Source organism: Haliotis rubra, unplaced genomic scaffold (assembly GCF_003918875.1).
Source record: "Haliotis rubra isolate DU_JTF1 unplaced genomic scaffold, ASM391887v1 Scf924, whole genome shotgun sequence".
NCBI lineage: Eukaryota > Metazoa > Mollusca > Gastropoda > Lepetellida > Haliotidae > Haliotis > Haliotis rubra.
Window position 1 is genome coordinate 286,437 of NW_025767662.1, and position 27,258 is coordinate 313,694.

The 27,258-nt window shown below is 40.7% G+C and overlaps 1 protein-coding gene across 2 annotated transcripts in view; it reads left to right on the plus strand.

The window, feature by feature from the left end:
• The window catches only part of LOC124264447 (inositol-pentakisphosphate 2-kinase-like), a 91,018-nt gene that overhangs the window by 20,953 nt on the left and 42,807 nt on the right, over window positions 1-27,258 (plus strand). Inside the window, exon 7 of one of the 2 annotated variants that reach the window (XM_046699190.1) lies at window positions 1,436-2,629. The exons of the other annotated variant lie outside the window; for it this stretch is intronic. Within the exon in view, the coding sequence (XP_046555146.1) occupies window positions 1,436-1,489 (54 nt within the window). The 3' untranslated portion in view covers window positions 1,490-2,629. Of the gene's footprint in view, window positions 1-1,435; window positions 2,630-27,258 lie in introns of those variants that run through there. 2 annotated transcript variants of the gene reach the window in all.

Here is a 27,258-nt window from a genome sequence, read left to right on the forward strand (position 1 = left end):
GTTTCATTCCCCTCATAAGTTATTAAATCTCTGAGCATTTATGGGACTGTTGGGTAGCCCAGTGGTGAAGGTGTTCACTTGTAAAGCTGAAGACTCAGGTTTCATTCCCTCATGAGTTATTAAATCTCTGAGCATGGGACTATGGCCTAGTGTGTTCACTTGTAAAACAAGGTGTCCCCTCATGAGTTATTATTCAAGATGAAGACTTATTCAAGATGAAGACTTGGGTTCGCTTCCCGTCATAGATACAATACCAACTCTAATCATTAATATAAATGCATTTGGGTCAGTTTGCTCAGTGCTTTCCTTCTTCACAGAATATAAATGTTAATATTTGTACAAGGAACAGTGGTGAAGGTGATACCATGGGGTGTGTCCATATCGTCTCCAGCTCATTTTCGATCAGCAGAATGTTTACTAGCATAATATAACTCAATTTGGGAAGAAAATGACCAGTTCTCTAGATTTTTAGTAATCTCAGACAAATGGACTGGTAGAGGCATATATGACCTCTCACACAGACCTCAGTGCAGAGTTGCCTTTCTTTGGTGATCCAGGATCCTATGGTTGTGACTTCAAATTTCCAGTGTCACGCTGATTATGTTTCTAGGTTTGTTAGTACCAAAACGTTTGGGTTTCACCAGTGTTGTATATGTATCAGACCTGCAGTGCTTTCTCCCACATCTAGGCAGCACCCACATATCATACACCATGGTAACATAAATACTGTGGTGTAAAATCCAACTCACCCACTCACTCCACTCACTCACTCACTCACTCACTCACTCACTCACTCACTCACTCACTCACTCACTCACTCACTCACTCACTCACTCACTCACTCACTCACTCACTCACTCACTCACTCACTCACTCACTCACTCACTCACTCACTCACTCACTCACTCACTCACTCACTCACTCACTCATAGCCTGTGAAGATCCAGGTTAGAATTGGTCTTCAGTAACCCATGCATGTCGTAAGAGGTGACTAACGGGATCGAGTGCTCAGGCTCGCTGACTTGGTTGACACATGTCATTGTATCCCAATTGCGTAGATCGATGCTCGTGCTGTTGATCGTGGATTGTCTGTTCAGACTCCATTATTTACAGACCGCCACTATATAACTGGAATATTGCTGAGTGTGGCGTAAAACTAAACTCACTCACTCACTCACTCACTGGTACCATTGTGTCTTGGGATATGTATAATCTTTCAACTCTTTTATCACTTCTCTCCATTATTACACATTATCATAGACCTGTTACACATAATCATAGTTCTGAACTTGAATCAAAGCAAGAAGTAATAAAATATGCCCGTTTCATCAATCTAGACAATCACCGACTTCCAGACATGAGCTAGTGACCTATAATCACACAGAGATAATGTTATCCCCACAACTATGTACAGCCAACTGTCATCCTTGCACAGACTCAGCTGGAGGGACAAAGATGGGGGCCACAGGACTCAATCACGCTTGTCTGAATCTTTTGATGCAGACTCCTCCAAATGACTTTGGGCTGCTTTCAACTCCCGTGGGTACAATACCAAAAGCCCTATTGTTCCTTATTGGGGATTTGGTGAATTGAAGAGGCTTGCGACAGCTGAAAATCCCCTCTAGTGCTTCGTTAATTAACTCACTGTCAGTGTCACATGCTGGGGACAAATATTTTTGAAGACCATGGAGAGAATTGCAGAGATCATGCTGTTGTTTATGATGGAAGATTTCTTGCCGAGCTCAGCATCAAAATCACAGATTTTCCAAAAATAGAAATGTTTCGTGTGTCATTGTTTGATGCGAGACATTCCTTTCCGTGATGCAGACTTTAGTGAAAGGTGAAGTGTGTCTGCTTTGCTTGTTTGTAATTTGTTGGGATGAATAGTTGTGATTGAATTAATGTTTCATGCTGGTGTTAAGTGCACTTGAAAGGGTCTGGAAAGGTCGTGGCATGATTCCTATTATGAGCTGTCATCCGAATTTAAACAACCTGATCTTCTTTAATAAAGGTACTGAAATTATGAATTGAAGCTGATTGCATTGAAAGATAGCAAGCTTGCTTTGACTGACAGATGTCTATGTGAAATATGGAGGAACTCAAGGGTTAATGTGCTAGCTTGTCGTCACAGGTTCAATCCCGGGTTCACAGTTGAGGTAAGTCAGTTCTCGGTGAACACTTCATCGATGGGGTTGTAATCATGCTTGAAGCTACATAAAACCATACCAAATGTAATAAACAGGCATGAAAGTCAATAGTCCCTTAATAAACCTTATATTAATATAATACATTCAGGGGTGACTTGATCCAATTACTGCAGTTGCCTCTCACTCGGGACCTCCCTCAGTTCCTAACAGTGCATAGTTTATACCCGTAAGTCAGTGTGTGATACCAAATGCAGAACCTCACAGGCTGCCATATTAAATTTACACGACAAAGAGATTTTGTTGAGCAAGGATAAGAAAGAAGAAATATGTACTTGACTTGAAGTCATAGAAAATTGAACTTTGTGATCATCATGGAAAACAAATGACATTAGAACGTTTTCAAGAGTCATTCCTAAAAAACATAAAAATTATTACAATGTCTTTAGGATAATAAGTTTGATGTTGCAATACCTGTCTACCCTAAACCAAAAGATGTTAAGAGACACTATTGGTTGTTACCCTGTGTGATGCTGAGCATGAAGGAGATAAACTCACACATATACACATGTATACATGTTATACACCGGCATGTTATCTCATCAGGCTGGTGATATAAAACAACATTAGTGGGTGTGGTCGGTGAGCTGGCTAAGGCGCCAGGCTAGTGATCCAGTGAGGCTGAGGTGTCCGGATCGAGCCTGCATGTGACCGGGTGTGAAAACCTTGGAGTCAACTTTGTTTGCAGACTCTTTCAGTGTTGTCACAACCCCTAGTGTACAGTACACAACCCTGTGCACTTAAAAGAACCCACGAATCCGTTGGTATATGACCAGATGGTGGCCACATGAATGCATGCAAACACCTAGTTGCGGGTAGAACAACATGCAGTGAGCTTGGACAAAGTACTGTGACTATGTGTCCCAGTCCACCCAGCTGTGAATGGGTACCTCGTTAGGATGAGAAAGCCACAATAACTCTGTGCACCTAGTGGCAGCAAGAGTTGTATACTCCTCAGGGAGTTGAGATTGTTTAATACAATGTGTGCCGTTGAGATTGACATCAAATGATCGAGGGAAAAAAATACCACCACCTTGAGCATGCACTAGTTGCGTGGATTTCAAGCGCTATATAATTATCCTGTACTAATAATAATAGATAGTCTGTACTAGTACAAGCAGCCCACACTCTCAACACACATGTACATGCATGCTGCAATACGAGTGTTATAGCCGGGAACACGTGTTAAACCCCATTTCAACACCTCACCTCCACAACATTTACGCTGACAGTCAGTCAGTATTCTACATACGTAGTAGAACCTGTGACAGAAAGGCAGGAATGTAAATTACTGCATACATTACAGTGTGTGATGGTCTCCCATAAATGGATCAGGTATCACAGTGTTTTGGTTTAGCTTTGTATGCGGCAGGTGCAAACCTTACACAGATATTTCTATGCCCATAAAGCAAGTCTAGTGTGATGAGTTAACTGCGCAGCAACAATATTGGGAATAGGCGTGCAGAGGATGTTTTTCATACTCGACTTATCAGGGATGTCATTAATTATTCAACTACATTTGTAAACTATTTCATTTGAAAAGATGTGTGGTGACTAATGCTCAGAGAGTGATTTGATCCTATTTTCCTCTGTGCTCAATGCAGTACTTGTTCACATCACTGAAGGAGGAAGGAGAATGCGTTTCATGTCAATGTTTAGTTATCTTTAACTTTTTGGATAAGGCAAATTTATTACATGCTATTATCAGAACAACTAGCTGTGGTTGGCAAGTCCCTACACTGCTTTGTTAAGGAACCTTCACTTTTATATTGGTGTAAAATGTTTTGTTTTTATTTATAAATATCATGTAAAGTATCAATGAAATCTGTATGGTTTTTTTTACTTTTTCTGTCTTATTCCTATCCTGTGACATATTTATTTACCTCAGTAATTTGGCTATGAGGATGAAATGTAAGCAAAATGTTTCTTGTTGTTAAAAGGATCTTTTGTAACTTAGTGAAATAAATAAAGTTTTTTCTTGTCAAGATTGAGGTTTTTATATTAATTCATTTCATAAATATCAAGATTTTAGTGGTAGTGTTACTGTTCCTTGAATGACACATCCCATCAGGTTTAAAGTTTTTTTGCCAGTGGCAATTTCTAGTGAGGTTCAGTTTTCATGGCCTATGATATATTTGCATTTTCACTCATGAATAAATTCATCCATTTTTCTCAAGTTTATTTACAGATTCCATCAACTATCCCAATTATTCATTCTTCAAGAGAAGCATTTAAGAGTTACGTTGGCGTATATGTTAAAGGTTTTGGAAAAAATGTAATGAAAACAGTGTAACACCATTTCTCTCTCTCCTCTCTCCAGCTAATAACATTAAGCAAATAACTTGTCCATGTTGGAATCTTTGAATCTTTGTTGCTCCAAAGCCAAGGGGAGATGTGACAGCTAGACTAACAACTAGTCTCTGAAATGAACATATTTTACTGAAAAAAGTTCATAGTAAAAAAAAAAAAAATATAATGAAAAGGAGCCCTGAGACTTTCTTCATTTTCAGCTGAGGAAATCTAGACTTGCCACATTTTCTAGACTTGTGTGGGCTTTCTTGGATATATTTGCTTCAGGGTCTGTACGACAGACTATGGGACAGCCTAACAGTTAAATTGTCCGCTCGTCAAGCTGCACACCCAGGTTCGATTCCCCACATGGGTACAATGTGTAAAGCCAATTTCTGGTGTTCCCTGCCATTATATTGCTGGAATATTGCTAAAAGCGGCGTAAAACCATACTCACTCACTCAATCCAAAGCCATTGCCACATCACACATAAAGAAGTTAAATGTTGGTACTTCATTAATACACTGTCTGGCATTCAGGGGATTCAACAAGGACTGGTCAGTTGGGAGTCAGTATAGCTGAAGGGGTCGTTGTCGGATGATTCCATTCTGCATTGTGCCGTTTTCTTGATCGAAACTGTCATTACTGTTCTATTAGATGCATTTGATTGCGTTATATAAGAGTATACACAGTAAAAAAAAATATTTCGCGGTGCACAACGTACACCACTCGCAATCAGCTACGGGAATAACTATATACGGTTTCGATATTGGGTTAGGAATATGGACTCGTCCATCTTTTAAGGTATCGGGTACATATCTGTAGTACCTGTGCTGACAACGACCCCTTCAGCGTCAGTATATACTGTGTCTGTGTAGGGTGTCAATGTTAAACTGCAGCATGATATTTCATTGTAATAGGACTATAGAGTGGGTGAGCAATGTAAAACCAATGTTTGTCTGGACTAGTACAAGCACCCACACATACTTGTCCATTCTTGTCACAATAAATTCATAAAATAATCATGGGATGTTAAACAAGTCCCGTTCCGCGTGAAGAAGAGTTGTCGACAGTAGTAATGTAAGGCTATGATGATAAGGTCTTCTGTTGACATGTATGTACAAAGTGACACAGTGACAGTCAAGTTTTTATTCAATACTAATAGTTGTCAGTGTTCAGCTTGTATTGTGAGGGACCCACAATTTCCAGTTCAGTTGAGTTTGGAGGCTTCCAGTTCAGCAAAGCATGGAACAGAAGAGAACAAAAGTCAAGATACCTTCACATGAATCCTGAAATAATCACCCATGATAGAATGCATTAATAATCATGTCACTAGTGACTGGTTTCGTTCCCATCTTTGTTACGCCAGGCCATTCCAGCTTGTCCCCCAGCAACACAAATTCTAATTTGCATACTCAAATTTGGCCGCACTGGTAAACACAGCAGCCTGGAGTGCTTCTTGACCCAAACAAAGGCCCAAGTGACCCCTGTCCACATGAGTGCTGAAGCCCCATGGCATCTCCCCCCATTCAGAACACCCCCTCCTCCCCTCTCACAGTCGGTCTGTCACTTGGAGTAATGCAATGCATAATCTCTCTGCCCCTCTTTCTCTCCTCTCTACTCTTTCCTCCCCCCTCTCCTTTTCCCTTCCCATTCCTCCCATCTCTTTCACTCTCTTTATCTGTCTCTCTTCTTGCTTTCTTCCACTCATCACTCTCTACCCTCCTCTTTCCCCCCTCTCTGGGGGCTGTGGGGTAGCGTTGTGGTTTAAGCGTTAGCTTGTCATGCTAAAAAAAACCGGGTTCACTTCCCCTCATGGGTACAATGTGTGAAGCCCTTTCCTGGTGTCCCCTGCCGTGATATTGCTGGAATATTGCTAAAAGCGGTGTAAAACCATACTCACTCACTCACTTATTCTTTACTATTTCCAAGTCTCTCACTTTCTTTTTATACCTACCTACCTACCTACCTACCTACCTATAATATATATAATGTGCATGGCACAGTACTATCCCAACTTAATGTTGACTTCTTAAATCTTACCTCCACCTGGCAATCTTGTTTCTTCCCTATCAAATCTCATCACTTCACATTGTATTGTCCTCATCATTATATTCACAGTTACAAATTCCTTGGCTCTGTTTCAATGTTACATACCAGTGTTTCATTTTGCCATGACATCAAAGCATGGAATCACAATTTAGGGGCATATCATCAAGGTATTAATTTGTCTGGATGTTGGTGAAGCTCAGCTTAAGGAGATGAAAGGTTGGCTGAGCAGACCTGGGGATTAAGTTATGCAAGATCAAATGAGAAATAAGTATGGTGTTTGACCAGACTGTGTGATAGTGATCAGTTGTTTGGGAAGCATCATTGTAATTGCATTGAAATCTCATGCAAACACTCATAAAACAGATGTGCTTGTAAAGCTGATAAGGTTTCTAATCCGACATGAAAGGTGGCAGTTTGTCCCCCCAGCCAGAGCATTGGCATGATAATACCTGTTTTCAAGGAAATTCTTGAAAAATAACAAATTAAACAGTGATGAGAATGAGTCATGTATTAAGTACTAACTGCTGATAGGTAAATTGGCTTATGAGCATATTTGGATTAAGACTGGTTTTGTATTAAGCCTATTGTATTTTGTAAGGCTTGGTTTTCCTGATTTTGGTGTTATGCTCTGAGCAATGATAACAGTATACTTTATGGGTTTGTCAAAATACGATCAAACAAATAAGAACTATTCAGACTGACTGTTTTTGTTATCGATTATGAATGACTGATATGAATAAAATTCATTTCTGTGACTAAACATGTCATTAGTTTTGTTTTTCTTAGGGTGGAATTTATTAAGGGTGGATTTTGTCCAGGTGGATTTTGTCCTAGGTTGCAATTTTGGGGTGGATTTTGTCCGGGTGGATTTTGTCCTGGATTCGTGTCAATTGCCAAATGAGTTGGTACTTATCTTTCCTTTATTGTCGAGTGAATCATATATTCATTCCATCATAAGTGCCATTTGTGAGACTGAAACGAGAATGGTAGTCTCCCTCTGAAACTTCATGAAATTTTGCTGAAAATATTAACTTAGAAACAAGTTAGATCAAGTAAATTACTGGATCATGTAAACAACATACCCCTGCTGATTCTGTTTTCGTAAGTCTTTTGATTGAACGGATCCTTTGTTGTTATGAACAACTAAAATGGCCCATGGTTCATCATTCATTCATTGATGATAAATTCTCATCTGGAAATAATTATTCTGGCCGATCAAAGTATTACTTGTAAAGACTGTGAGACTGTGATGATGCTATAAACATCCTTCAAATACACACTTGTTTGTTACTTGTTCGGAAGGTTGCAAGTTGAGCCATCCACAATAAGGTTTACAAGTTTAAATGATTTCCAACAAAAGTAAGGATTTCCTTCTTTGAATGTTAAAGTTCCATTAGTCCTGTAATGAAGATATGGATGAGGCAATTATTTTTATAAATATGTTCTTGCATCTGTCGGAGGCCATAATGAGATCATTTAGGACCACGCAGAGTCTGGTATCATCTTCAGAAAAGGTTAAGACCATTTTGAATGCAATTCTATTCATATACGCTCTAAAATAGAAATGCACCAAGACCAGACCAGACTTTTCCCTTTGATTAATCTAAATAGACGGGTGATCAGATAGACAGGATAGTGTTGTGTCTCTCCGTCATCCTGTCCCAAGGGATTTCACTCATGACATCCTCAGTGATCAGCTCTTCATCTTTTTAATCAGATATATGTCTGTCTCTTCCCCTCCTCTTGTTCCTATTTTTAGTTTTATTGGAATATCGCTGATCTGGATTTCCCCTCCCTTGATGTTGGCATCAATAATTGGCCTCCATTGACAAACACCTCTCATACACCACACCCTTCCCTCAATCTTCACAATCACCCAATCTCTTTCCTACCTGTGCCAAAGCCGTTGAATCTGATTGTTAAAACTACAGATGTGACAAAACTTTGAGTAAATCTTTGCATTACCATGTGGAATGGAATGGGCTGGGCTTACATGACCGAAAGAAATATGACAAAACCTTTGCTTCAGGCCAGTGTCATGGCAAAGATTGTCTGGAAGCTCCGAGGGCTATTCTCTACACCCATGCTCCTTGTCTGGTCCCCTCAGCAGGGTGTCTGTGAAGTGTGTCTTGACCAACAGACGATGATGAAATACTGTTCAAAATAGCTGTCTTGTTATCAGCTAAAACCAGTGACCGTTAAACTTGGATAGTAACATTTCCGTTTAGCTAGTCCATCGCTCCAGGTAAAAATTGTAGTGAATACTTTCGTTTATTTCAATCAGTCAATTTCATTATGTCAGTGTCAATTGTCAGCTTGATTTCATACAGAACGATACCAATAAACCAGGTAAAAATGACTTCTTTGTTGTTATGCTTCCTTACTGCTTCTCAAATGCCTCTCAAAGAAGTTGTCATTTCACAGTTTGTGGGGAATACATGAGCAGTAGTAAGCAAGTTTTTGCTTGTCCACTGATTATGACTGATATGTGTGTACATGCGTCATTGTGGATCACTGAATGTTTAATAAGTTTAAGAACCACTACAAACCTGTAGCTTTAAAGTAGGGCTAGTAAAGTATGACCAGGGCTTGCAATGTTTTTTGTTAAATGCTTTCTGGCTGGTGAACTTTGGAAATGAATTACACTGTGAAGAAAGATACTACACAATAGGTGGTTGGTAGCCTTTAGTAGGGGAAGAAAAATATAATGAATACTTGCAGCTATTTTTGTTAAAAAGCTTTCTGGCTGGTGAACTTTGGAAACTAATTACACAGTAAAGAAACAATTAGTTGTTAGTTACATCATCAATGCCTCCACCCCGCTATTGGTCTCCCCCAGTTGGTCCCCCCTTGTTGTGCTCTGAACCAACATTACACCCCTTTGAGCAATGCCTTGATATATGTGTGCTTAATGCCCTATAACAGGCCTCCTTTGTTGCACCATCTGGGACCCCTAAGGGTCTGTAGGGTCTAAGTAGGGAGCAATTTGACATTTACTGTTAGCAGGTCTATTCGTTCAGGCTTAGCGGGTTGTTTAAAGAGTTTAGCCATAGTCAACACGCCTCAACTAATTTGCTGTCTTCTGAAGCTCTGACCACATGTTGGGCAATGTTGAAGGGTTAATGACGCTATTTAAATATTTTGTTTGTAATTTCACCCTCGGCCCATGAGATAATTGTTTTAATGCCCTCTTGTATATTTGAACTGTTATTTTGTAAATATGTCAGAGTTCATCAGAGGGTAGACAGGTCTTTGATGTGTGGGTGGGATATTACATGTCTGGGATATATGAACGTGTCTGGGAAGTGTGACCAGGCTATTGGAACTTCAGAACATAACGCCTGTGGGAATTCTAGATTAAAATTGGTCCCCCCGCAATATATGCTTGTTTTAAGGGGAGATGGATCAGGTTGTCTGGCTCAGTAAGGCGTACTCTGATGGAAATGGTTGCTCAGAATGTCACTGGTTCGTCTGGTCCAGTCTGGCATTGTTTAGAACATTTGAATTATAGGCAGTGGTGGTGGAAGGGAACAGAATATGGCTGGGGGCTGAGACAGACTACATAAAGCACTTATGATGTGTTCAGAATCGTACAATGGACTCTTTCTAGTAGAGATTTTGTTATGAATATGGAGATTATATGTGAAGATAATGTATGATTTGTTGTGAAAGATTGTGTAGCTTGAAGATTGATTGCCTTCAAATACTGGTCCAGTACCAATGTGATATATTGAATCTTAATTCACTTTTTTTTATCAAATACTCTGAAATTTGGTTTTGATTTTTCCATTTTTGTATCTGGTCAGGGTCAGGGTCAGGGTCAGGATCAGGAGGTCAGTGAAATAATCAGGGTCAGGGTCAGGATCAGGATCAGTGAAATAATGATGAACAAGTGTTCCACAGATTGCGGATATTTTGCTATCTATGACTTGAGAGCATTCTTGAGAGTTACCGAAAACATTTTAATGTTTAAGCACAAAGAGTCATTAGCATATTACATGGCAGAACTTATACAACTGTTACATTGCCTAACGCTGGGCATTAGGTGACAGATAAGACCCAGCGTGGTGTCTGAGTGGGGTGTCCATGTTAAACTATAGGGGGGTATCTTGGTGGCATTAAGGTGACAGAAGGGCTGGCATGGAGTCTAGTATACTGTGTCTGAGTTGGGTGCCCATGTTAAACTATAGTGGGGTATCTTGGTGGCATTAAGGTGACAGAAGGGCTGGCTTGGAGTCAAGTATACTGTGTCTGAGTTGGGTGCCCATGTTGAACTATAGTGGGGTATCTTGGTGGCATTAAGGTGACAGAAGGGCTGGCTTGGAGTCTAGTATACTGTGTCTGAGTTGGGTGCCCATGTTGAACTATAGTGGGGTATCTTGGTGGCATTAAGGTGACAGAAGGGCTGGCTTGGAGTCAAGTATACTGTGTCTGAGTGGGGTGCCCATGTTAAACTATAGGGGGTATCTTGGTGGCATTAAGGTGACAGAAGGGCTGGCTTGGAGTCAAGTATACTGTGTCTGAGTTGGGTGCCCATGTTGAGCTATAGTGGGGTATCTTGGTGGCATTAAGGTGACAGAAGGGCTGGCTTGGAGTCAAGTATACTGTGCCTGAGTGGGGTGCCCATGTTAAACTATAGGGGGGTATCTTGGTGGCATTAAGGTGACAGAAGGGCTGGCATGGAGTCTAGTATACTGTGTCTGAGTTGGGTGCCTATGTTAAACTATAGTGGGGTATCTTGGTGGCATTAAGGTGACAGAAGGGCTGGCTTGGAGTCAAGTATACTGTGTCTGAGTTGGGTGTCCATATTAAACTGTGGTATGGTATCTCAGTGGGCTAGCATGTACATGTTATTATGTAAATGTAATCTTGATGGTGGCATTAAACCCTCTCTAACCTCTCCTCAAGGAATTGGAAGGAATCCAAGTTTTAGATTGTAGAGGTTACAGTGTCCTAATTTGTATTACAGCACAGCACGAGGGCATTAACTCGAAGTACATGCAGTTCATACATGTATCCATGAAGTGTCATTGGTTAATCACAAGTTATACATTTTGGTTTAGAAACAGAGCAGTCAGTGCACTGACTTACGTAATGTACAGCTCATGAAGTAGAAACTGTCCCTTCAAATATGTCTTGCAGGTTGAAAAATATCTGGAAGAAATTTTCTTTTTATCAAATTGATTGGCTGCTGATTATGGAGAGTTTTCCAAATTGATACAAACTATCTTCCTTCCTTAAGTGGCATTTAGAAAACTACTTGACAGCCTACATGTTTTAGTGAGTGTCTGTAAGGACATCAGAAGGTCAGTTGTATAATTCCTTGTTTCATACCAAACTAACGTAAAATGATCAAATCTTTGAAGGGTATTTAGAAGTGGAATGCATAACAAAAGCAAGATTTATGGATGTCAACTTCTTTATTGTGAATAACACAACGTTTCGGAGTGTATGCTTGTTCATTCATCACCTGATGAAGGAGCAAGTGAGTGAGTGAGTTTAGTTTTACGCCACACTCAGCAGTATTCCAGCTCTATAGCGGCAGTCTGTAAATAATCAATCTTGCGCAGATCGATGCTCATGCTGTTGATCACTGGATTGTCTCAATGTCTGGTCCAGACTCGATTATTTACAGACTGCCACCATATAGCTGGAATATTGCAAAGTGTGGCGTCAAAGTAATCTCACTCACTCACTCACTCTTATGACATAAAATCATGAACACTTCTATCTGAATCATTTTGTACATCTTCCTCATGTATTGTGCCCAAGTGGTACATCTTCCTCATGTATTGTGCCCAAGTGGTACATCTTCCTCATGTATTGTGCCCAAGTGGTACATCTTCCTCATGTATTGTGCCCAAATGGTAGTCCTGATCAGATTTGGAGATACTCTGTGTGAGTGACATAGGCGTGTTGATACATGGTCGACATGGTTTTAACCACATGGAGCCTCTGAAATTAAAATGTGTTTAAACAAAAAAGTTGTCAAATTAACTTATTAATTGGTACCTCACCATGGGCTAGTACAAGCCAACATGATACAACACGACATTAGGCCCAGTTACGCCTTCCGCCTCATTGACATAAAATACGGAACACTTCTCAATCTCACTTTCTGAATCATTTTGTACCTGTACTGGTTGATGCATTAAAGATGAAATGATTTTTAACAGGTGCAGAGTTTTATTATTTAGCAACAATAACAGTAACATTATTTTGAGTTTTTGGTATCAGGATCTAACAATTTCATTTTGGATACAATGTGATTGTGTCCATCAATTCAATCCACTGCAGACAAAAGATTTATTCCGAACTGAAACCAACTATTCCAGTCGTTGTAACAAAGGGCTTCGCATGGTCAACAAGACATCTGTCCAGTTGCCGGACTCAGTATGGCAGTTCTATAGAAAACAGGATGTCCTCTGAAACGAGAACTAACTGGTTTAGTCTTTGTGACAAAATTATTTTTCTTTCATCTTAGGAACAGCAGCTGTGTGGCGAATGTATGCCGAAGGGATGTATGAATGTGATTTTAGCTTACACAAGTCATGGACGTCACGTGTTGAACTAACTCGTTGTGTACATGGCTAGGAATTCAAAAAACAAAGGTCCCCTGGTCAGAGTATTGTGTGTTAAAGCAGCATATCCAAAACTTGAATGTTGATGGATTTCCACAAATAGGTCACCGAGTTGAAGTCTAGGTACAAGAATATCTTTGTTCCCACTCAGACAATACCTCAGTTCTACTGTGGGTTCAGGCACTCAATGGTCACCTCATGCAGTTTTTCAGTGAAATAAAAAAATGTAGACTTTTGTTCAGGGGAAATGGAAGTGCTGAAAACCTTTTTTTGAAGCATAAGAAATCTCTGCTAGAGATCTTGATTTTCTCTCCCGGAAGGTCATTGTCGCCACAGAGGAACATTGTGTGCTGCCTATTGTAGATCACCTCAGATTGTACATGAATGGCGATAAAACCTGAGTAAAACTGTAAGAACTCACAGTTCACAAAGTCTGTTCCTGGTTTTGCCATATTATAAGCCCATGGACCTACTTCTAGATCAGTTTCTAAGTAACCTTTACAAGTACCTGTTACTGAGCCCAAGGATTAACATGACAAACAGTATTTTCTTGTGCTTTTGACACAGCATTGAAGTAAGGGTATGTCACTGCCTGGTAAACATTATTGAAAGCCTTGAGACCTGACGATTCATTTAGAGAATCCTGTCAATTTAACATCATTCATACCTCTATTTGGGTGACAGTATGTTAGTATTAGGTTATACTGCTTGTCAAAGCCTCTAATTCCATAAAGTGATCATAGTTCTACAATTGAAGTCTGTTTAAAGTACGGGAGTTATGATTGTCTTGGAGCTAAGATGTTTTGGTGGAACAGGACCCAGACTGATATTGGTAAAACGATCTGATATTGTTGTAAGTCTGTTTAAAGTACAGGAGTTATGACTCTCTTGGAGCTAAGATGTTTTGGTGGAACAGTACCCAGACTGATATTGGTAAAACGATCTGATATTGTTGTAAGTCTGTTTAAAGTACAGGAGTTATGACTGTCTTGGAGCTAAAACATCTTTGTGGAACAGGACTCAGACTGATATTGTTACAACAAGCTGAAAAGGCTTGCTATGTTTTCAGGTGTATTTCAGATCTTCAAAAATCATTCATTGGTGTCAGATTATTCTCATACAAACCATAAACAATAATATCTCAAACCCCAAAAGATGTCGACAATACTTAGCCAAATCTTTACTGCATCAGTTTGAAAATGAAGAAATTCTCAGGGTCCTTTCTGTTATTTATGAGAAGACAATTTAACAAAGATAATCTTAAAATATTTTCATTTCAGAGATTAAATGTTAGTCTCTGTGTCGGATAACCATATCCATGTCTCTGACACGCACACATTGTAGGGAGCTGCTCAAACAAAGACCCTTTCTCACTGGCCACAGTTATTGATACTGGTCAGCGTGTCCGCCAGGGCGTTGAGTGACCGGCAGTTGCACCAAGGCGTCAGTAAACATCACGTGACCACTTTCCTGTTTGGGGTTTCATTGATGAAAACTTATCTCCTGTGTTTGGTATTCATCATGTCACACTATTCAACAAATCCTTGCATGTCGTTTCACCATTAGTGCTGGACAAGAAAAACATGGTGATCGGTTATCGTTGAGATGAGATTTGCAGATACACTCCATGACTGATGTAGACGTGTTCATACACCACCGGTGTTTAGGTCCACCTGATTTAGGCTGGAATGTAGTCTCTGAAATAAAAGTGTTTTAGCTTTTTGAACTGGAAAAATGAGTCCATTGATGCTCTCTACTATAGAGGGGTTGTCTAGTGGTTAAAGCATCTGCTCGTCACACTGAAGACAAGGGTTTGATTTCCCATATGGGTACAATGTGTGAAGCCCATTGCTGGTGTTTCCCGCTAGGATATCGCTGGAATGCTGCTTAAAGCAGCATAAAACCATACTCACTCACTCACTGACTTTAATATAGACTTGCATGGGCTGTAATGGATATTTTTGTGTCAGGGTCTGTAGAGACAGACTCTAACTGCTTGTAGGGGATTCTGTGTAAAAAGTTTTGTGTTATCAAAGATGTCACCAAAAAGGTGAAGATTTAGCTCTGACTTTAGGTTGATGTTGTTCCAGCCAATATTCCCTCTTGAACAAAGCATTGTATAATGTAACTGAACTGAGACTGTGGTGAAGTTTATGAAAGGAATGGGAACGACCTTTAAAATCAAATGTTTAGTCAGACTAAAGCACTCTGATTCCAAATTACTGGTGTCTACTCGTGGGACTACATAACATTTAAACAAAGCAGGTTCATCTTCTCTTTGTCCTTGATGCTATGAGTAATTTCTTGGTGGAATCAAGGAACTTTGTGTTTAAGGAATCATGCTGTGCTAAAACGAGAATATCTTATGACCCAGTCTCAAACCAAAGCCTTGTGCTTTGAAATATTTCTTTTATGGATAGAGTGCCTTCTTTGAGAGAGGATGGTCATTTGTTCAGTAACCCTGGCTCAGTCATACCAGAAGACATTAGAATATTTTACTTGTCCTGACCCTGCTTTTATTAGAATATGGTACTTGTTGTTATCCTGCCTTTGATTTAGAATATGGTACTTGTTGTTACCCCGCCTTGACTAAAATATGGTACTTGTTGTTACCCTGCTTTGACTAAGATGTGGTACTTGTTGTTACCCTGCCTTGACTAAAATATGGTACTTGTTGTTACCCTGCCTTGACTAAGATGTGGTACTTGTTGTTACCCTGTCTTGACTAAAATATGGTACTTGTTGTTACCCTGCCTTTGATTAGAAATATGGTATTTGTAGTTACCCTGTCTTTGACTGAAATATGGTACTTGTTGTCACCCTGCCTTTGATTAGAAATATGGTATTTGTAGTTACCCTGTCTTTGACTGAAATATGGTACTTGTTGTCACCCTGCCTTTGATTAGAAATATGGTATTTGTAGTTACCCTGTCTTTGACTAAAATATGGTACTTGTTGTCACCCTGCCTTTGATTAAAATATGGTATTTGTTGTTGCCCTGCCTGATGTTCAATATTGTGGAGATAAAACAAGGACTGTTTGGCTTGAAGTCACTACACTGTGCCTGAATGGAGTATCATTGCTCAAGTGTGGAATGGTATCTAGCACTATAATAGCTGCCTCAGCTCTGGACTAGCCTAAGCAGTTCCACACATACAAATGTGAGCTCAACATTATGAAAGTGGAAAGCCTTAAACCCAGTTTCAACCCCATTCCACCACAGCTCACCATCTTATGGGTGAGTAATCATATTGATGATATATCAAAGTGTAAAATCTCTTAGAATTATCTCAAACGTTGTAGGCTTACATGTTGAGGCACAGATTGATAGTGTTGTCAAACATGAGTGTCTCAGTATGAGTCACAGCGGACAAAGATAGCGAGGTGATGTAAGTATTTGCTCCTCCGACAAAAGGCCTGTGTAGCTTGATGTTTCAAAACAGAGAAAAACACAATTTTTGAGGGACCTTGATATTTTCCCTGCTCACTCCCACGTTTTGTAGAGCAAGGAGAACACGACTGTTTGATAACACGGCCTTGTGACATGTCCTTCCATTCATTCTAGGAGCCCTTCACACTCGTCAAGGGTTGTCGCCTTGTTATTGATGAAGTCAGCTCATGGTTGCTGTTACCGTTAAGTTATCAATAAAAAAGTTTATAAATTGATGATGGAGTTAGTTGCTGATGCCTTTTCAGTGACCAGCTGCCCTCATCCAGACCAGGGGTGGAAATAACCCATCGCCCGACGTCCGAGTCCAGTGTTTTTTTTCTGTCGGGCAAGCAAATTTGTATATCACGCTGTACCGGTGTCCAGTTGACTTGCCAATGTTAATAATGTTGTTTATTTAAAAAATCAACAAGAAAACGGACGGTATAGTGGAAAAATGATCAGGGCAAGTGAATTTACATGTGCCACTGTAGTAGCGGAGTACACTAGCAACTTTAAAGTTATTTCCACCCCTGCAGACACAATTAATTACATTCTTTTGATATATCACTTCAACATTAAAAAAAGATATGGACTCGCTTGCAAGACATTGCTCATGATATCAATCACTGGATTGTCTGGTCTAGACTATATTCAGTCTGGGATATATTTGGTGTATTGCAGGTGATTTTTTCCCCGTAATCCTGCTGGACTGTTTTCACAATTGTTACTCCTGCCTGCAGGATTCATAGAGCTGCAAAGAGGTTGGTTGATTTGAGGCTTCTTTGACTATGGCATTAAGAAACCAATGTTTTCCACATATCATTGTTTGAAAAACAAACATTACCTTAAATAAAATTACCTTGACATCTTCAAATGCAGAATTTGTAAATTTTTGAATTTGTGATTGATAGAGGAATGCTTCTCATAATAGGATGTTGATCAGAACCTTTTTAAACTGTTGAATTTGTACAAACTGCTTTATAGCAGATGATCAACTTTCATTAGGATAAATTTGTTGACAAAACCAAAAACTTGGAAAACTGAGCTATTGTGAATATCATACATATATTTAAATGTAAGTGATACACCAACACTACATGTTGGACAGTGTTCACGAATAGCGTCAGACCCTCGGACAAATCCGGTAGATTCGCCAACGGTCCGATAGAAGTCTACAACCCGCCGGCCCCAGTGTCCGACTGTATAGTTCACAGTGACCTTGACTGAAGTTATTATATGTGACATGTCACACTTGTTTGCTGTTTACAAAGTTTACATTTGTTAATAATTTCAATGCCAGTTATAAGAAATGTTAATCTGAAATAAGTGTTTAATTTTTACACTATGGGTCCTATGAATTTTCAGTGGGTCAGACAGACATCTGAAACTTACAGGACCCAATGTCCTGGTACTTTTAAACACCATTTGTGAACACTGGTTGGACAGCTACTGCACGTTCTGTTTGGGGGTGTCCTAATACTATTCGCCTGTCAACTGGATGTGACAGTAATGGTATGGCAAGGGACACACTCTGTCAACTGGGCTTGACAGCAGCGTCGAGGACATTCAACAATAAACATACAAACCTGCTGACAAATTATTTTGCTATTACAGCAGTGCACGATGAAATATTAACATTCATGAATTCAGTTTAACATCAACAGTATAATATTTATGAACGCGTGACTGACGTGGTTATTTGGAGACAATACAAGGCAGCTTGTACATAGGAACAAACACCCCACTTCTCCATGCTGTATGGTTTATTCATGGCCTCTAACTACCTGAAGTAATCACCATGTCATTTGGGGAAAGTAGAAACAGCACTTATGTGACAGGTAACCGAAACAAACGCCCTACCACGCAAATGTCATGGAAGCATGAAGTGACAAACAGAATGATAATGTACCAATGTTATCGCTGGGGTTTAATTGACCACAACTAATCCCGCTAGGCCGTCCTCATACATGGGAGTTCTGCACGTGATGGAAAATCTAAACAAAACCATCATGTGACCAGTGCCCTTCAACACCAAAACAAATTTGACCCCAGGGCTCAAATGACCCCATGTTTAGATGGACCCTGTTTGAGTGTTTTTATGTTTCATCCATCTTTGTTTCTGACCGTCTGCTCACCAGAGGACAAAGCGCCCTTGTCCAGAGATTTACTGCTAGAATGACCGATGGTCAATTTAATGGAAGCCATTAAGAGGCCATATTGATGCTGGGGAGGCTGTAATTCAACACTTCCTGAAATGATATGGATTTAGGAATACGACCTTGGATTTCATCCTCCTTTGAATTCATCAGTGATACGTGGTGTAATTAACAGAAAGAAGAGAACATTTATCAACTTTCATTAGATTAAATTTATCAAGAAAGGCACACATGTTTTGCTGTCTTGGAAAATGGATTCTAATTGAATCTTAACAAAAGGAAGACAGAATGTGAAATTTTGCCTTGTTCTTCATGCTTTTAATACTTGCAATCAATGCTTGGTTGATAAAGTCTGATGATGTTGTAATAGCTTGTGATGAAACTGTAAGCCCCTGCAGAGCATCTACCCATGGTGATGAGTTTAATGGTGGATGAAAATACATGACTTATTCTGTGTATCGTGTGGTATAATATCATTGTTGACATTTGTAGTCCGTTCATCTGACCTATCTTTCTGTTTCCTTTAAATAATTAACAACATTTATGGTCATTTTGCCTTTAGAACATTTGGAGGCAATCGATGGACATGGTTTTATGTTTGTTAAAATGCTTGACGTGGATCAGTGGATCCTTTGAGATCTTAACTACATAAAAGTGATAAATAACGACTTATTTATGGAGAAATTATGCACAAACTATTGATAGTTGATCAGTCTGTGATGTGAGTCACAAAGCTGGAGTAGTAAAACACTCGTAACCCATCTCAACTCCTGTAATACCTAAATAATGGAACAACCCAAGCTGGAACCAGTATCTACTGGTTGGATTACAGTTAAAGTTTGAAGCAGGCGTTATGAACTGAAAACTATCCAGTGTCGCCTTCACTTTTACAACCCCTTTAATATACGTAGAAAAACAAAGGAACACAGGAAAATTCAAGTGTTCCTTTAATATTATCTAGTTTTTATCACCAGCTTTGAATAGCGCGCTGTGGTGATGAAAACTGGAAAATAATAAAGGAACGTTTGAATTTTCCTGTGTTCCTTTATTTGTTTAGTGTAAACATATTTTATTCAAAATAAATTGAACTAGGATTGGTAACCAAGCCGTAATGGCTTATTTGAATACCTCTCCATTTCATTGATACATGAATAAAACAAATATTAAATAATATGCAGCATGATAGGAAAGCAAGCAACCTGCTTATTAAACATTATTAATCATTTATCAAACCTATGCGATTTTATTATAAAAGTATGGACAGATTGTAGTATGAAAGAATTTACAAGTTCATTTTTGTTTGGATTACCATTTAGGACAGAATTTAAATTATATCCATGTTCGTAAAAATACATGCGATGTCTGATGTTAGAATAATTAGGACAAGTAAAGAAGTAATGTAAAGTATCCTCATAGGGGTGACCACAGGAATAGAATGGATCAACTGAAATGTGCCGTTCAAACGTGCGCTTTCAAATTTATTTGTTTCTGTATAGTATACATTAAAGTCTTTTAAATACAAAAGTGTACTGAAAGCTTTTGCCTATAAAATCAAAAAAGAGCTAACCTTCTAGAATTACATTGTATACATGTGATTAACTCCAGTCGCAGTGCATTACTTGAACAGTGGGTTGGCACCAGACAAATCAGTCTGGCTGGAAACAATAGCATTATGAACTCAACCTAACGAAACTATGCAGCTTGTGCATGTTGCTTTGTGCTGTTGTGTTCCAATGTGTTGAAGGTGATATGGTCGAGTTGTCTGTCCCTTAGCACTCCAACAACCTTGTCGCCTCCACCCCCCAGGGATGTGACACCCTACCCCCCAGGGCTGACACACAATCACACTGGCTCAGCTGATAAAAGGCTGCGGCATTGTGCTGTAATATCCCCGACAACAGATTGCCATGTAGGTGTAATTGACAACCTGTCAAGTCGCTTTGGCCCAAAGCTGATTGGATCTATAGAGGCAGTAGACTGAAATTAAACCGTAATTGACATGACTTTGACACAGGGGCAGAGATATAATATTAATGATCAGCTTGTGTATTACTGGTAAATGTTTTGATGTTTTAAATGGTTTGAACTGAATTAAATGTCATCTGTAAAATAAATTTGGGTTAAAAACAAATGTAGACAATGCTTTTTGTAGAGATTTGGTATGGAAAGGCTTTTGTCACTGTTATTTTCATATGCTGGATGAATGAAGTAGGGGAACAGATGTATGGGAAAGCCTCATGTTTCAGGTGCCCCTCACCGTAATATTGCTGGAATATTGCTAAAAGTGGCGTAAAACTATACTCACTCACTCACCCTTTCCTAATGTATTTGAGAACATCCTGTATTACATGCAGATATATTTCTGTTTAGATATAAAAATAAAGGAGCTTAATGTACATGGGAGTTGATTATCTTGGCTCTGCGGAAGGGGGGCACAGCAGACATTGATGGTCAGTCGTCTAAGGGGGGCACCGGAGACATTGATGGTCAGTCTAAGGGGGGCACAGCAGACATTGATGGTCAGTCGTCTAAGGGGGGCACCGGAGACATTGATGGTCAGTCTAAGGGGGGCACCGCAGACATTGATGGTCAGTCTAAAGGGGCACAGCAGACATTGATGGTCAGTCTAGGGGGGGCACCACAGAGACATTGATGGTCAGTCTAAGGGGCACAGCAGACATTGATGGTCAGTCTAAGGGGGCACCTGCAGACATTGATGGTCAGTCTAAGGGGGGGGGCACGCAGACATTGATGGTCAGTCGCCTAAGGGGCACCGGAGACATTGATGGTCAGTCTAGTCAGGGGGGCACCGCAGACATTGATGGTCAGTCTAAGGAAGGCACTACAGACATTGATGGTCAGTCTAAGGGGGGCACAGCAGACATTGATGGTCAGTCTAAGGGGGGCACCGCAGACATTGATGGTCAGTCTAAGGAAGGCACTACAGACATTGATGGTCAGTCTAAGGAAGGCACTACAGACATTGATGGTCAGTCTAAGGAAGGCACTACAGACATTGATGGTCAGTCTAAGGAAGGCACTACAGACATTGATGGTCAGTCTAAGGGGCACTACAGACATTGATGGTCAGTCTAAGGGGGGCACCGCAGACATTGATGGTCAGTCTAAGGGGGGCACTACAGACATTGATGGTCAGTCGTCTAAGGAAGGCACTACAGACATTGATGGTCAGTCTAAGGGGGGCACAGCAGACATTGATGGTCAGTCGTCTAAGGGGGGCACCATGGACATTGATGGTCAATCGTCTAAGGGGGGCACAGCAGACATTGATGGTCAGTCGTCTAAGGAAGGCACTACAGACATTGATGGTCAGTCTAAGGGGGGCACAGCAGACATTGATGGTCAGTCGTCTAAGGGGGGCACCATGGACATTGATGGTCAATCGTCTAAGGGGGGCACCGCAGACATTGGTGGTCATTCTGCAGAGTTGAATGACTAACGGGAGCTGGAGTTGTATGATTGCGGGTTTGGGTGCAAAGTATATAAAGTTATACAATTAATCTTGCGATGACAATGTTGTGACAACGATTGATGTCAAGAGAAATAGACATTTTCATGACCACAAAGCTTAGCATTATGTACAGATTGACCTTCGAACAATCTGACAGTGAAAGCTTGTTTGCCAATTAGGTCATGCATATATTGTCATTAAATAAATACATTTAAATATATGACAGCATTGTGACAATAACATAGTGAGAAATAACAAATAACCCTTTGATGTTTTGTTTAAGATTTAGTACTCTGCAATTCATTCTCCTTGCTGTAATGCTAAAGCCGTAAATGTCCATGTTTTGAATCTCCAATCTCGTTTGGACTTGTTTTATTTAAGTAGAATTTATTTTTATCTGTCAGAAATGTATGTTCTCAAAAGCTAAGCATGAGTCCAATTCTTGACTTTGTCTTGCATGACAGAGCTCAACACACTTGAACACACCGACCTTCTCTGCTGCAGCTTCATGTACAGTCATGTCCACCCCAGACTTTCATCAGTCTACACCTGGTGCTGGTCAACCAACCGCATAACCTAACAGTAATTTATTGGCAGCCTCAGATCTCCATGACCTGTTTGACCATTCAGCAACCTTCCCTATCTTGTTTATCTTGCCCAGTGGTCAGTCAGCTGGCTCAGATGAAACAAACGCTGGTATGTTGCCACAGGTAATACAGATGGCCAGCTGGGAGTCAGTCTGATCCCTGCCCCTGTCTCACGCCACGCCACACAATGGGGCATTCTTCAGACAACAGATACAGACTTGTGTCAACATGGAGTACTGTTAGTGTGGCAGTTTCAGTTTCAGTCAGAGCGAGGGGGTGACTGGGGGGGGGGGAAGGGTCTGGGGGGAGGGAGGTGGGCATGTCAGTTGATATGGAGTGAAGATGGTGGCTTTGATTGGGAAAGAGAGAGGGGTGATGGTTGGGGGGTTATGGATGGGGATGATGAAGGTCAATGGTGGATGGACAATGGTGGACGTGTGATAGTGAATGATTGATGATGGATGTTGGTTGATGAATGAAGGCCATTGATCTGAAAGAGATGGTACCTGATGGATTATTTCAATGATGGCCACTAAAAGTAATTGTTGAGTTTGGTTTGCACATTATTTGGTAGTCTGTCTCAGTCGCTGAACCTTATTAGTTTCTCTTTTGCCCAGCCATTTCTGTAACGCAAAAGCCTCAGGTTCATCTTCCATATGACTTCAGCACTTTTCAATTCAAAAGGAGTTGTTTATTTCTATCAAATTTATTTCCTTTTAGAGAATAAACAATAGTTTAATTTTTGGTTTTGAGGATAATTACAGAGAAATACTATCGTCAGCAGCTAATTTTGTAGAATAGGGTTTACAAAGGGAGTATGTTAGGGTTATATAGAAGTGGCAATGTTGGAAAGAATGCAGGCAGATGGTTTAATGTTTGCAAACAAAAGAAAGGGTGCAGGGCCAGCATTAGGGGGTAGCAGGGATTCCATGTCCAGTCTGCTGGTGACAGGAAGATCATCAGGGCTGTAGGTGGAGGGCCAGCATTAGGGGGTAGCAGGGATTCCATGTCCAGTCTGCTGGTGACAGGAAGATCATCAGGGCTGTAGGTGGAGGGCCAGCATTAGGGGGTAGCAGGGATTCCATGTCCAGTCTGCTGGTGACAGGAAGATCATCAGGGCTGTAGGTGGAGGGCCAGCATCAGGGGGTAGCAGGGATTCCATGTCCAGTCTGCTGGTGACAGGAAGATCATCAGGGCTGTAGGTGGAGGGCCAGCATTAGGGGGTAGCAGGGATTCCATGTCCAGTCTGCTGGTGACAGGAAGATCATCAGGGTTGTAGCTGGAGGGCCAGCATTAGGGGGTAGCAGGGATTCCATGTCCAGTCTGCTGGTGACAGGAAGATCATCAGGGCTGTAGCTGGAGGGCCAGCATTATGGGGGTAGCAGGGATTCCTTGTCGTCTGCTGGTAACAGGAATATCTGGAAGTCTGGTCAGCCTGCTCTCAACAATGTTCCTGAGGAACGTGATGGAGACAAGAAGCGGTGAAGGCTTCCAGAGCTTAAACAGATATTACATCTGTGAAAGTTGTTTCAGAGATTGCAGTGGTCAGCGATGTGTTTGCAAGGGGTGTTACATGGCCTGGCCCCTTGGGTTCAGGATTAAGGGAGAACCTTTGTTATTGGTCTTGGGCGGTGAGGTAGCCTAGTGGTTAAAGTGTTCGCTCGTCACGCCGAAGACCCGGGTTCAATTCCCACATGAGCACAATGTGTGAAGCCCATTTGTGGTGTTCCCCGCCATGATATTGCTGGAATATTGCTAAAAACGGCAGAAGACCATACTCACTCACTCTCTTATTGGTCTCAGCATTCTGGAGTTGTTTTGGGGGACTGCATGAAAATCCCAGTCTCTATCTTCATTATGAGCCAAAATTCAATGTCATCAATATTTCCTCTCACCCCTTAAACCTTTCCTTCAGGGCAGGTAGTCTGTAGTGACTTCATCAAGAGGGAACTCTAATACTATTTTACAAAGCATATACTCTGTCCAGCATCACCAAAACTGCGTGTATCATACAGAGGTGTCAGGATTGCTGTAGCTGTGGATTATATGTAATGTACATATTGCTAGCATACTGGTTATTTATGAGAATCAAGGTCAAGGTTAGGTCATCAATGGTATGTCTGATGGACCCGTTTTCTCACATGGCTTCATGATAAGAAAGGTTGGAGGGCTTACTGGTTGGACATAAACACCACCATTAATGTTTGCTGGTTGAGAAGTATTGCTGGTGGAGGTAGGGGTGGGGGAGTTTATGGAGTTGGCGTTGAGGTTGGGGGTGGAGGAGGTGGCACAGGTAAGCCACTCATCAAAGGCTTCAAAATTTATTGTGCAGAGTTGAGTCCCTTAGATGTGCCAGTATCCTGTCGCTCTTGGTTTTCCAGCACATGCAAGTGCTCATTGGATTCACAAAGCAGAAATCACACGCTTTCCTCTCATAGTCTGTAGACATACTGTCCCATGACTGATGGATGAGCTATTTAATATATATTTGTATTCATTACCGATTCTAACAGTTCAACATGTATGATGTATTACATGTACATTAATATTTTAGTCACATAGTTCCATTAAGGACTTAGATACATGAATTCATCTAATGGCTTCCATTGTCATGCGAAACAAGCTGAATTTTCATAGCATTTTATCCAACTCTATACATCCACATACAATATTTACTCCAATTCTTGTCATAACTATGTATCTGAATGATATCAGTCTGCAAGGCAGTCAAGGATCACATACAATAACTGCAAGAAACAGTGGGAGAGGTCAAACAGTATGTTATCATTAAGGATTTGTCTGTAAGTAAAAGATTATTTCATGAAGCATGTCCTCATATATTTCTCCAAGGGACATTTCTGAACATCATCTGACCGTGGTTGGTTCATACATGCCACTGGTTGAAACAAGCACCACCATGTTGTTCTTTGTAACATGTGTCTGAACAGCATCTGAACATGGTTGGTTCAGACATTGGTTGAAACATGCACCACCATGTTGGTCTGTGTCTGAACAGCGTCTGAACATGGTGGATTCATACATACACCACCATGTTGATCAGTGTCACATGTGTCTGCACAACGTCTGAACATGGTGGATTCATACATACACCACCATTTTGATCAGTGTTACATGTGTCTGAATAGCGTCTGAACATGGTGGATTCAAACATGCACCACCATGTTGGTCTGTGTCACATGTGTCTGAACAGCGTCTGAACATGGTGGATCAAACATACACCACCATGTTGGTCTGTGTCACATGTGTCTGCACAACGTCTGAACATGGTGGATTCATACATACACCACCATTTTGATCAGTGTTACATGTGTCTGAATAGCGTCTGAACATGGTGGATTCAAACATGCACCACCATGTTGGTCTGTGTCACATGTGTCTGAACAGCGTCTGAACATGGTGGATCAAACATACACCACCATGTTGGTCTGTGTCACATGTGTGTGAACAGCATCTGAACATGGTGGATCAAACATGCACCACCATGTTGGTCTGTGTCACATGTGTCTGAACAGCGTCTGAACATGGTGGGTTCAAACATGCACCACCATGTTGGTCTGTGTCACATGCTAGTGAACAGCGTCTGAACATGGTGGATCAAACATGCACCACCATGTTGGTCTGTGTCACATGTGTCTGAACAGCGTCTGAACATGGTGGGTTCAAACATGCACCACCATGTTGGTCTGTGTCACATGCGTGTGAACAGCGTCTGAACATGGTGGATTCAAACATGCACCACCATGTTGGTCTGTGTCACATGTGTCTGAACAGCGTCTGAACATGGTGGGTTCAAAACACCACCATGTTGATCAAACATGCGTGTGAACAGCATCCAACATGTTGGATCAAACTGCACCACATGTTGGTCTGAATGTGTCTGAACAGCGTCTGAACATGGTGGGTTCAAACATGCACCACCATGTTGGTCTGTGTCACATGTGTCTGAACAGCGTCTGAACATGGTGGATCAAACATACACCACCATGTTGGTCTGTGTCACATGTGTGTGAACAGCATCTGAACATGGTGGATCAAACATGCACCACCATGTTGGTCTGTGTCACATGTGTCTGAACAGCGTCTGAACATGGTGGGTTCAAACATGCACCACCATGTTGGTCTGTGTCACATGCGTACATTATGCAGTGCTATGTAATCTTAGTTGTGATCACATATTTCCATGTCATCGAGCCTCTTTGTCTCAGGCTTACATTCCACCGTTTGACATTTGCTAACAAAAGCTATTATTTTTCCAACTTGATATAATTCCAAGTCATTAAACTTTGATCGTTATGTTCATGAATTATGGATCGGCAAGTGCCGATTTCAGGCAAAAAGTGAAGTGCATATATTTTGTAATATAGCTTTCTCTTGTATGGTTTTGTTCATTGTGCTGTGAGTCTCCAGACATGGTGTGTGACTGATATTTAAAGAGTTTTCATAAATAAGAATGAAAGTCCAGGGAT